This window comes from Lucilia sericata, unplaced genomic scaffold, assembly GCF_015586225.1.
Source record: "Lucilia sericata isolate MDLA Ls3-8-SP2 unplaced genomic scaffold, ASM1558622v1 Contig001223F_arrow, whole genome shotgun sequence".
In the NCBI taxonomy this organism is placed as follows: domain Eukaryota; kingdom Metazoa; phylum Arthropoda; class Insecta; order Diptera; family Calliphoridae; genus Lucilia; species Lucilia sericata.
Genome location: NW_023995183.1, coordinates 1,305 through 13,828, shown reverse-complemented (window position 1 = coordinate 13,828; position 12,524 = coordinate 1,305). Strand labels below are relative to the sequence as shown.

General features: G+C 35.3%; 1 protein-coding gene across 8 annotated transcripts in view; it reads right to left on the bottom strand.

The window, feature by feature from the left end:
* Positions 1-12,073, bottom strand: part of LOC119610531 (titin-like) — a 114,037-nt gene extending 101,964 nt beyond the window's left edge. For 3 of the 8 annotated variants that reach the window (XM_037965779.1, XM_037965782.1, XM_037965785.1), the window contains exons 1-6: positions 11,788-12,072; positions 10,281-10,701; positions 4,593-6,165; positions 4,302-4,531; positions 2,871-4,235; positions 2-2,806 (exon numbers count right to left, since the gene is read on the bottom strand). In XM_037965779.1, coding sequence (XP_037821707.1) covers positions 2-2,806; positions 2,871-4,235; positions 4,302-4,531; positions 4,593-6,165; positions 10,281-10,470 — 6,163 coding nt within the window. In that variant the 5' untranslated portion in view covers positions 10,471-10,701; positions 11,788-12,072. Of the gene's footprint in view, position 1; positions 2,807-2,870; positions 4,236-4,301; positions 4,532-4,592; positions 6,166-10,280; positions 10,702-11,582; positions 11,619-11,772 lie in introns of those variants that run through there. The other 5 variants (XM_037965788.1, XM_037965789.1, XM_037965784.1 and 2 more) reach the window with 4 other exon arrangements.
* Positions 12,074-12,524: the final 451 nt, after the last annotated feature.

Sequence of the window (12,524 nt, the reverse complement as noted above, 5' to 3'; positions counted from 1 at the left end):
CCTGTTACGTTTACAGCACAAGTCGTGACAGCTTCCCCTACGGCATTCTTGGCCTTGCACATGTAGGTTCCTGTATCTTCAGCATGGGCATACAAGATGTCTAAGGCAACAAAGCCAAAGTCATAGGTGGTCTTGAAACGATGGCCAGTTTGGATTGGGATGCCATTGCAATACCACTCAACCTTCATGGTAGGATCGTTTACAGGTGTAAGAGTGGCTTCCAAATGTACGGGCTTGCCTTCATTGGTATTAGCATTACGCAAAGGACGTCCAAATTGAGGACGTTCAGTCATATATTGATCTTCTTCAACCTTGCGTTGGAAGCGAGACTCATCTTCCAAGTATTGAATCTTTTGCAAGGCTTCTTCATGTTGAGTCTCCTGAATGATGGATGATCTGGATTGTACATTCAAGCGAATGGAGTTAACAGCTTCACCCAAGTTGTTGGTAACGCGGCAGGTATATTCACCGCTATCTTCAGCGTAAACTGTTAAGATATCCAAAGCGGAGAAACCGAAATCGTAAGTGGTACGGAAACGGTGACCGGTATTTAATGGCTTGCCATTGTGCAACCATTCAACTTTAAGATTTGGATCAGGGTAAGGTTCAATACGGCATTCGTAGTGAGCGCTTTGTCCCTCAACCAAATTGCTGGGGCCAATAAGTTTGGTAACGAAGCGAGGAGCTTGAGTTACAACATATTCCTCTTCTTCACGGCGTTGGTAACGAGTATGATCTTCAAGTTGATGGATCTTGTGCATGGCAGCTTCATGTTGAGTTTCCATTTGGATGGAAGTCTTAGATTGAACAATCAATGAAGCAGAGGTGACAGCTTGACCCAGTTCATTGGTAGCACGGCATGTATAAGTACCAGAATCTTCTGGGTTAACATACTTCATGTTGAGGGCAACGTAACCGAAATCGTGCATGGTGGTAATACGATTGGAGGCTTCAATGGGTTGACCATTGCGCAACCACTCAACCTTCAAGTGAGGATCACCAACAGGAATCAAACGGGCTTCAAAGTGTACAGCTTGACCCTCAGCAACACGGGAATCACGTACAGGAAGAGTGAAAACTGGAGCTTGAGAAATAATTTCCTCCTGGGCACTCATGCGTTGACGTTTGTTGCTATCTTCCAAATGTTGCAAACGAGGCAAAGCACTTTCGTGTTGGGATTCCAAGTAGATGGACTTCTTGGTGTGAACAACAGCCACAGCAGAGGTGATGGCTTCACCTACAGCATTATAGGCACGGCAAGTGTAAGTACCGGCATCTTCAGGCAAGCAGGACATAATGTCCAAAGCTACAAAGCCAAAGTTGTTGGTTTCGGTGAAACGAGAACCGGACTTCAAGGGCATGTTGTTGTGATACCATTCAACACGCATAGTAGGATCCGAAACTGGAATCAAACGGCACTCAAAGTGGGCACGTTGATTTTCCTTGATTTCAACATTCTTCAAGGAAGTAGTGAAGACAGGAGTTTGTTTAGTGGACTCATCGACTTCTTCACGGCGAGTGTACCGGGAACGATCTTCCAAGTAATGGATTTGTTCCAAACCAGCTTCATTTTGTGTAACAGTCACAATTTGTTCCGAGCTGCGGCATTGCAATTGCACTTGAGTTTCATCAGAACCGATCAAGTTGACAGCACGGCAAGTGTAAACACCAGAATCCTCGGCAATAAGATCAACAATATCCAAGGCTACATATCCAAAGTCATGGATGGGACGGAAACGGTGACCCACAGTGATGGGACGGCCATTCTTGTACCATTCAACCTTAAGATTGGGATCGGTAACAGGCTCAATCTTGCATTCAAAGTGAGCATGACCACCTTCACGCATGTTATTAAGACTCTTGGGTTGGGTAAGGAAACGAGGACGAATGTTTACTACTTCTTCGTCGACAAATTCGCTACGGCGATAGCGGGAAGAGTCTTCCAAGTAAGCAATCTTTTGCAAACCAGACTCATTTTGAGTTTCCAAAATCAAATCATTCTTGGCAATAATGCGTACGGAGCAAGAGGTAACAGCTTCGCCCAATTGATTTGTGGCTTGACAGGTATAAACGCCAGAGTCAGCAGCATAACAACCCAAAAGATCAAGGGCTACATAGTCGAATTCATAAGCTGGACGGAAACGGTGACCAGTCTTGACGGGCTTGCCATTCACGAACCATTCAACACGCATGCTGGGATCACCAACAGGTTGCAAGCGGCATTCCAAATGAACATTGGTACCTTCCATGGTTTCAATGTTGTGCAAAGCTCTGGTGAATTGAGGAGCTTGCATGACGGTGATTTCCTCCTCCATATGATGACGGCGGCGAGAGGCATCTTCCAACATTTGAATTTGCTCCAAAGACATTTCATTCTGAGTTTCGGTAACAATATCAGAACGATCAATAACACGAACACACGATGAAGTGTGAGCTGAACCCAAGTGGTTGGTGGCACGGCAAGTATATTCACCAGAATCAGCAGATGTAGCTTGAATAATGTCCAAAGCTACAAAGCCGAAATCATAGTAAGTGCGGAAGCGAGATCCTACAGTTATGGGACGACCATTCTGGAACCACTCAACACGCATAGTGGGATCACCCATAGGTTCCAAACGGCATTCCAAATGGATGTTCTTACCCTCATGGATGGGTTTGGGGTCAGACAGTGGTTGAACAAAGATGGGTTTAGATTTCGAAATTTCTTCGATATCATAGTGAGGCTCAACGAATTGCTTGTTTTCCAAGTGTTGAGTTTTTTCATACAAACCACGGTGCATGCTAGATGTGTCAATACTGGAACGAGCTGTAAGGGGAATTAGAATAATATCAGTTAGACTGTAGTATTTCGAATGAAATATAATACTTACTTTCGACTATCATCGTTCCTTGCAATTGAGCTTCACCTAACTTGTTTCTGGCAACAACGGTATAAACACCAGCATCCTCAGCACGTACTTGAGAAATGTCCAAGGCAACATAACCGAAGTCATAGTACATTTGAATACGGTTGGCAGCAGTAATGGCGCGACCATTATGATACCATTCGATTTTCATGCTCAAGTCACTTTGAGGCTCAACACGAGCTTCGAAATGGGCCTTTTGTCCCTCGATAATCTTATTGGTACCCTTCATGGGACCCAAGAAACGAGGAATTTGAGTGATCTTAGTCTCTTCTTCCTCAGTGCGGCCGTAGCGGGAAGAGTCTTCCAAATGTTGGATCTTCTCCAAACCACCGGGATGTTGAGATTCGGAAACGATTTCCTTCTTAGAGATGACGGTCAATTGGGCTTGGGTAATATCTTGACCCATGGCATTGTAGGCACGGCAAGTGTAAGTGCCAGCATCGTAAATGGTAAGTTGCTTAATGGTAAGAGCAACATAACCAAAGTTAAAGAAGGTGGTGCTGCGAGAACTGGCTTCCAAAGGTTGGCCATCCTTGAACCATTCTACACGCATAGTAGAATCACCGGTAGGTTCCAAACGAGCCTCGAAGTGGGCATGTCCACCTTCACGCATATCCACTTGATTTTGAATTTGAGTTTTGAATTGAGGTGGAGCAATTGGTTCGGGTGCCTCCTGAGCATGGCGACGTTGTTGAGACTGTCTATAGCCTTCCAATTCTTCTACCTTTTCGATGTAACGCTGTTGCTCAGGAATACCCAAATCAGCGGTAACTTGAGATCTGATATGTACGCGAATGGTAGATGAGCTAATGGCTTCACCCATGCGGTTGACAGCGCGTACAGTGTATGTGCCAGCATCTTCGGCACGCAAATGCAAAATATTCAAAGAGACATAGCCAAAGTTGAAAATAGCTGTAATGCGTGAACTGGCAGTAATAGGACGACCATCCTTGTACCACTCTACACGCATGGTGGGGTCGTTGACTGGAGTAACTTGAGCCTCAAAGTGAACATTTTTACCTTCTTCGAATTCACCCAAATCCTTAAGAGGGCGAATGAAGACAGGGGGTTGATTCATAAGTTCCTCGGAACTTTCTTGACGTTGATAACGTGAATAATCCTCCAATTGATTGATGTATTGCAAGCTGCTGGGATGTTGAGAAGTTTGCTCAATTGAAGGGCGTTGGGTAACGGAGAGTATGGCACGAGATTCTGCCATACCGGCAGCGTTGGTAACGCGGCACATGTATTCACCAGAATCGTGGGTCATAATGCTCAACAAATCGAGAGCAATGAAACCGAACTTGAATACGGAGGTAGCACGAGAGCCTTTAATAAAAGAAAACGTAAGTTAAGTTCTCTGTTAAAAAGATTATAAAGTTGTATAAGACTTACTAGCTGCCAAAGGATGACCATTAAGGAACCATTCTACGACCATGGTGGGGTCGCCAACAGGTTCAATACGGGCCTCCATATGAACTTTGCCACCTTCAACTTGTTGCACATTTTGTAGTGGTATAATGAACTGTGGCGGTGGGTAGACACGGTCTTCCTCACCAGGACGTAAATGAGGCTTAGCGCGTTCAACATGACGCAAATAAATAATTTCTGGACCAGGTTGGGGCCTGTAAAGGAGTTTATAACATAGAAAACTATTCGTTTGTTTGATTTTTAACAAATACTTACTCTGGTTCGATAATCTTCGTGGGTCTTGGTAAATTAAGACGTCTCTGTTCGACGGGTGGTTGTTCTCTGGGAACTTCTACATAGAGTCTAGCACGGTTGGCTGTAGAACCGGCAATATTTTGTGCAGTACATTGGTACCAGCCAGCATCGGAAGCTTTAACACGTGGAATCTCCAAACAGGTAGCTCCACCATCAATGCCAATAAAACGTTCAGCGGTTGATGAAATTTGCTGACCATCCTTTTGCCAGGTAATACGAGGCATAGGAGTACCTATGGCATTGGCGCTCATGGTAATAGGTTCACCCTCGCGCACAGTCATAGTGCTGAAGCGTTGAACAAATTGTGGTGCGACAACTTGTTCCTTCTCGAGCACATTTAACTGGGCCTCGATGGCAACCTCACCGGCCTTGTTGCGAGCCAAACATTGGACAGCGCCGGCATCCAAGCGAGTGACATTGGTAATCATGAGCGAGTGGCTACCGGATTCGTTGACAAGAATCTTGTGAGCGGCATCATCGTTGACCTGGCGACCGTTGATGAACCAGTATACCTCAGGATAAGGATTGCCAGTAACACGGCAATCGAAACGAGTCATACGACCTTCGGTGATTTCGCGATCACCGTAGGACTTAACGAAAGTGGGTGGCAAAGCCTTGCCCGCTTCCAACTGTTCTGCCGTAGCATCAACAGGTTTTGGTTCATGGGCCGACTCAGCAGCAGGCTCAACGGCCAACACAGCAGAAGACACAACACAACCTTGGGTGTTCTCTGCCAGCAAAGTATAATGACCAGCATCGTTGATGTTGGCTTTCTTAACACGCAAAGTGGCTGTACCGCTCGAGTATGAGATGTCATACTTATTGGATTGAACCAAACGTTGTCCATTGTGGAACCAAGTCAAACGTGGCTTGGGATTGGAGCCAACCTTTGCGGCGAACACAGCATCAGAACCCTCAATCAGTTTAGAGTTGCGAGGTTTCTGGGCAATTTGTGGGGCATGAGCTGGTCCCATAGAGCGATCCAATTCTTGGCATAAATAGTAGTCCTGTTCGTAAGTCGAACGACGTGTAATGGCCTCTCTATAGGATACTTCACGCAAAAGTCTATACTCAAAGGTATCCACACGGAACTCTTCCTTGGTGGAGGAGAACGAATAACCATTGGCGAAAATGGACTTGTCCATTTGTTTCTGAATGGGTTGGATGGTAGGCATGGGTGCGCCTTCTGGTTGAATATAAACACTGCAAATGGCTTCACCATATTGATTGCGAGCCGTACAAGTGTATTCACCCTCATCGCCAGGTCCAATTTGATTGATGAGCAGCGATACCTCACCGGTGGCTTCATTATAGCTCATGCGGAACTTTTGAGACTCGAGAAGTGGTGCGCCTTTTCGGGTCCATGTTACGAATGGCTTAGGATTGCCACGAAGTTTGCCTTCGAACAAGGCATTGCCGCCTTGAGCGAAACGGGCATTCTTGAAAATTTGTTCGAATACGGGTGGTGAGATGTCGCCCTGAGCATAGATGTGTGTCAAAGCTGGTTGTACATAACCGCCGCCATGTTGTTCCACTGTAAACAAAAAAAAAAATTGGATAAAGATAAAAGTTAGAATTTGCTTAAGAAAATTCCTAAAAAGAAATATGAGTATGAGATAATTTCGAAACAGCTGTTTATAATAATCTATGAGCTAAGTACATGCGCACTTTATTCAAAATTGCTCTCTTGATCTGCGAAGATTTTCCTTTCGCTGTATAACAGTTTTTGTGTTCATTATAAGAGTTTTTCTTTTATATCGCTGTATGAGTAATTGCAAATGTCAGTATTTTGGTTTCTGTTTCTTTTTTCTAATTCCCAGCGAGGAAATTCTTGACTAAAATTAATGTTGTACTTTATTTGTGTACAATTCTTTAGATCTTCCGATAATAATCTGTTTTTGGCACTGCTGTTTAATAAGTGGCCTTAAGATTATTATACTTATATTGTTGGTACTTTTTTTCGTTTTTGATGTTTAGCATTTCGTATTGTTTTTGCCAATTGCTTTGACGTATAATTGTGTGATATTTACTCTTGGAATTATGAGGGATTTTGTTTTCTTTTTCTAAAGATCGTTGCTTTTAAACTTGCTAATTTAAGTTGACTGATTGCAATTTTGTTTTTTTTTTTTTGGTTAATTTGAAAATAATAGATAAAATTTCCAGGTCATTATCTTGATAATCCATCTTATCTGTTAGTGATAGAGATAAAATTGTTTTCTCTTGGGGAATAAATACATTGTTTCTGTTATAAGTGAAGAATATATTAAAATTTCGCTGGAGAAAGTGATTTTAATTTGGTTTATAAATTCCAATAGATCTTAAACAATATATGTATAAGAAAACTGGGCCAAATTGTGGCATTCGAAACCTGAATAGATTAAAAATTTCTATCACTTTCGAATGCCCGATTTTGGACCCTGATTTTTTAACTTTTCTTGTTAGATTTTCCATTTGTCTTCATTGTAGTGATTATGAACCCAATATTTATACGGAATTAATAAGATTGTTGAAAAATACTCGAATATCTTGCAGTCTTAGACTTATTATATCAAGCGATTTTTAGTTTTTAAAGATTAGTGAAACTTTTAATATTTTTAATGAAATTTGAATCGGGTTTTCTATTACTGGAGTAAAATGGGTCATTTAATAAAAAAGCATATTAACAATATAATATTATATTAAAAATTTGTAAATTAAATGTGGATTCTTAAAAAAATATTGAGGATTTAAAGAATAAGATTCGGCAGGGGTAAATATGGGCCTTTGTCGAATCGTATATTTTAATTTATTTAATTTTTCCTACTCTTCCATTACTTTAGCAGAAGATTGATTTCAACAGACACACAGACGGACAGACAGACAGACAGACTGACAGACAGACAGACAGACAGACAGACAGACAGACAGACAGACAGACAGACAGACAGACAGACAGACAGACAGACAGACAGACATAGTTTGATCGGTTTAATCACCTTCTTAGACACACAGACGGACATAGATTAATCGGTTTAATCACTATAAAATAACTATAAATTAATACTAAAAATTATTTTCCCATTAATTTAGAGATTCTACTGATTTTTCTAAATCAGAAATACTATAATATATTTTGATTTTTTTATTTCCAAGTTTAAATAATTTTCCAATATTTTAGAAATTTGTAAGTTTAGTAGAACGAATGTAATTATTCGATAAATGTACATATTTCAGTGTTACAGGTTTTTTTTATTATTTATGGTCCTTCGAGTCTTAATATTTATAACCACCTTTTTATTTTATTACTACTTTAGTAAATAGTTTGAAAAGAAGATATATGTTACATCCTAAAAAAATACATCTAGACCTCCATCGAACCTATTGTGAGCTCCTTTACCTATGTCTCCGGTGAGAATCGAACCCACCATTTGCGGTCTAACAGACTACAACACTAACTGTTAAGCTATTAGAGCCACAACTTACTAAAGGTTTACTGCCTTATTCATAAATATTTATCAAAGATTTATAGAACAAATTCTGTATGAAAATTTTATTTATAAACCTTTGAAAAAATTTTATAAATAAGACCCTTATAGAATGAAATTTCCATAAAAAATTGATTTTGAATAAAGACTTCAAATTTGTAACCATATTTTATACAAATTTTGTTAAAGATTAATAGATGTTTAAGGTTGATGTGAAACTTTAGTAAATTATACTTCAGCATCTTTAATCTCTTTGATCCAAGTTTTGAAGTAAAAAAGCCTTCGTACTATACGATTTTATAGCAATATTTTCGTATTCGACCTAAAATATATATGTAAAGTTGTTGAAGGCAGTTTTTATCTCACTACCGATTTATCAATTTCGAATCGAATTTAAATAAAAAAAATTTCGATTGATATATAATGTTCCCCCCCGTTTTATATTCCATTAAATTTATATACCTATAGACACCAAAACTGATCCGAACCACTTTCTAAATCATTGGCGATCTTTGTCTTATGATTAAATTTTGTTAAAAGTTTTGATATTAAAGAGTTACTTTCCATATTGAAAAGAAATTTCATTCGTGAAATCAAATTAAAATGTGATGGGACCATATCACCCGAATTCATTGTGAAAAGATCTTTTGTATAGAAAATTAATTTGATTTTGATGTTAAGTAAAAATAAACTAGATTTCTTATTTAATATTAAATCTCAAACAAAATTTTTTCTCGATCATGAATACGTTTATATAGGGACCGGACCCCTTAACTTTAAGAAGTTCTTTATTGAATGCTATCATCTCAAAGAAGAACTTCGCGAACAATATTACCCGATCGAGAATATCTAGTTGAGAATTAGGTACTTGATCTCTAACAAAAACTATTTTCTTTAATTAAATGTTAAAATTATGATCGTTTCCAACGAAAAGCTTAGTACTTCATTCTTATTTCTTATGATCATTTAGTTCGATTGGTCTCTTCTTCTTCTTCTTTTAAACTTTCCTATTATATCCTAATAGTAGTTTTGAATACCATTGACAAATTCAATTGGATTTGATGATAATTAGGAATAAATGTTCTAAATTTAAAAGAGTCCTTTATTTGTCATAAAGCTTATTTGTAAAAGCTCTTATTTTGAAATCTAATGGGTTTTAAACTAATTATGAGTTCCGCTCTGACTATGTAGACAGAATCGTTTTCGGAAAACTATACTAAGGCAGATACTAAAATTTTATCCAATTCATTATGAGAAAATTTAAAAAAATCTTTTTTTAACTATTTTTTTAAATTTTTAATAAATTAAATTAAAAATTTTGATTTATTAATAAAAAGAATTTTTAATTAAATAATAATAGTTTAATAATAAAATTTTTAAAATTCAAAATTAAGTTTTTAAAAAGTTTAATTTTTTAATGAAAATTTTTATTATTCTTTAGATTTATTAATTGAATATTTTTCAGGCTCGAGCTGAATAAAAATTATTCCCAAGTGGGACTCGAACTCAAGCCAGTAGAATATTTAATTAATAATATTATTCCACAGATCGGAAAAAATCCAAAAAACTTAATATATATTTTAATGTTTTTGTAATAAACTTTAAAATTATTTTTTCCAAAAAAAATTTTAAAAATATTTTAATTTTTTAATAATTTTAAATTTATTTTTAATAAATTTTTTTATAAATTTTTTTTTTTACAATAAAAAAAACAAATAATAGGTCTGTTCGATCACAAAAAATTTTTTTTTTGTTAATTTTAAAAAATTAAAAAAAAAAATTATTTCAAATTTCTATTGAAAAACAAAAACAATTTGTTATAATTGGTTTAAATTTTTGTTTGTTTTAAAATTTTTCATAATTTTCTCGATTTTCTCATCAAAATATTATTATTTATCTATCCATGATGTATCTGCTATATTAGTCATAATTTATTTTATAGTTTACATTATATTTAACCTCAATTTAATTGGGTCAATGAAAAGAAATAAAGAAGAAAAAAAATCAAATTCAAATCCTTTTCATAAGCATTTCCGGTTTACTAACACACAGGAAATGAGAAAAAAAATCACAAAAGAGTAAACAGGAAATAATAACGGAGAGCAAAGCAACAATATTAAGGATCAAAGATTTAATGATTGCTGAGAGAATGTTTGTGGAATGATTTCGTGAGCAGATAACTGACCTCTTTGTTGGGTGGTTACTTGACTCCTTTGAACATGATGATGTTCACTGCGGCTTATGGTTTGTTGTTGATGCATTTCTTGATGCTGTTGATGCATGAATTGTTGTTCATGATGTTGTTGCAGCTGTTGTTGTTGTTGTTGCTGCTGGTACATTTGTTGTTGTTGTGGATTCGGATTTTGTCGTTGCATATTTTTCTTTATTTTAATTCGTTATATAACACATAAAAAATAACAAAACAAAATTCAAAAACAAACACGCTAAAAGGCGTGTGTTTTATATGTTGCACTTTTAAAGCTGCTTTTATGACTTTTTGTTGTTGTTTTTTTTTTAAATTAAATATTTTATTTTTTTAAATTTAGCTTTTTTTTCTAAATACTTTTTTCTCTTTGATTAAAGATATAAAAACTTCGTTAAATGGGCTAGGAAATGAAAAAAAAGGGAAAAAAGGAAATATAGAAAATATTTTAAGAATTTTTTTTTATAAAGGAATTTTCTAGATTTTTTTCTTGTATATAGAACACACACACACTTGATTTTTTTAACACACACTCTTGTCTTTTTATATTAATTATAAATGAAATAGCTTATTAAGTAGTAGAAAAAAAACTTTTTATGATTTTGAAATTTTTTTTTTAAATTTTTCCTCCACTATATGTAGCTTTTCTTTCTATTTTTATAAAAATGTTTTAATATTGTATTAAATTGTCTGCTATCCTTGTTTATTCCATAAGAGTCTTAGGCATTTTCTATCTCTTTTGCGCGCAAAAATTTTCTTCTTTTATTCACCGCACTAACACCAGTCACCATTCACCACTTGGTTGGTAGGTTGGTGGTGGCTTCTTAATTTTCAAAATCTATTTTTAATTTATTTGAAATCTTTTTTTTTCGTTTCTCTTATTCTTGTGTTTCTTTTTTTCGTTTTTCTATATAGAAATTGAATTTTTTGTTTAAATGTATTTGTATAAATTTTCTTTCCACTTTAATGTTAGATATGTTCAGTTTTATGTTGTCGTTATATATATATCAATAATATATATTATACAAAAATTTTCTTCTTTTTCCTATGATTAATCCACTGAATCACTCATTTTATTAAAATTTTATTTCAAAAAAAAAAAAAAAAAAAAAAAAAAATATTTTGATCGCTTTATGATTATATATTTCTGATTCCTATTAGCCTTGTTAAATTATGCTTAATCCTGGTTTTAGCATTCATTAAACAAGGATAATAAAAAAATCCTTTTATATAAACAATTTATTTTCATTTATTTTCTTTAGCTTATAACCGTTATTTTATTACCGTTAACCGTTAACCGCTTAACCGTTCCGTTTCGTTAACGTTTGATCGTTTTTATTTCGCAGTCAAAAAAAAAAAAAGAAAATTCTTTTTATAGATTTTCAGCAAGAAAATTTTGTTCTTCTTTTCTTTACTTGTTACGAAATCAATTTTCTTTTGAAAATTTTCAAATTTCTTTATTTTATCCTTTTACCAAAAAAACACTCACTTTTCGTTGTAAAATATATATTTTCATAAAAAAAAATTATTTCCTTTTTTTCAAAAACTTTAATTTTCTTCTTTCACTTTAGTATAAAAATAACTCTATGTATACTTTAAATTTCTTCTTTTTTTTCTTCAATATAATTCTTTCTATATATATAATATTTTCTATATATATTATTTCAATAAGAATTGGTTCAAGTCATAATCCCCGAGACTGAAACCAAGACGTCGATCGTTTTTGAGGTGCGAGCGAAGAATGCCACAAAATTTTTCTACAATTCCTCTTGTAGCTCATTTATTTTTCAACGATCTTTTGCGAGAGCATTTCAGGCGTGTGCTTTTTAAATCGTTTTAAATCGTTTCTATTCGTTAGCATATTTTTCGTAGAGTTTAACACATGTGTTTGTTGTTGAGATATTATGTGTGAAAAAATTTTTCTCTGAAAAGTCAAATGACTGGGTAGAAATTGTTGCAAGTAATAAAATTCCTCCTACAAAGAATATATAGTCAAATGAAATCATCCTCTGCATCAGTTTAAGCAGTTTAAGGGGGTAGTTAAAAAGTGGGATATTTTTGAATTGTTAGTCATAATTGTTGAATGACATACATTGCCCCCATAATATGTAGAGAAATGCAGTTTCTATACATATTCATTTTTATAATAATTTCATTTAATGGATATTTTTTAGATATATAATTATTTCGATATTCCTTACTTAGTTGCTTAATGGATTTCATTAT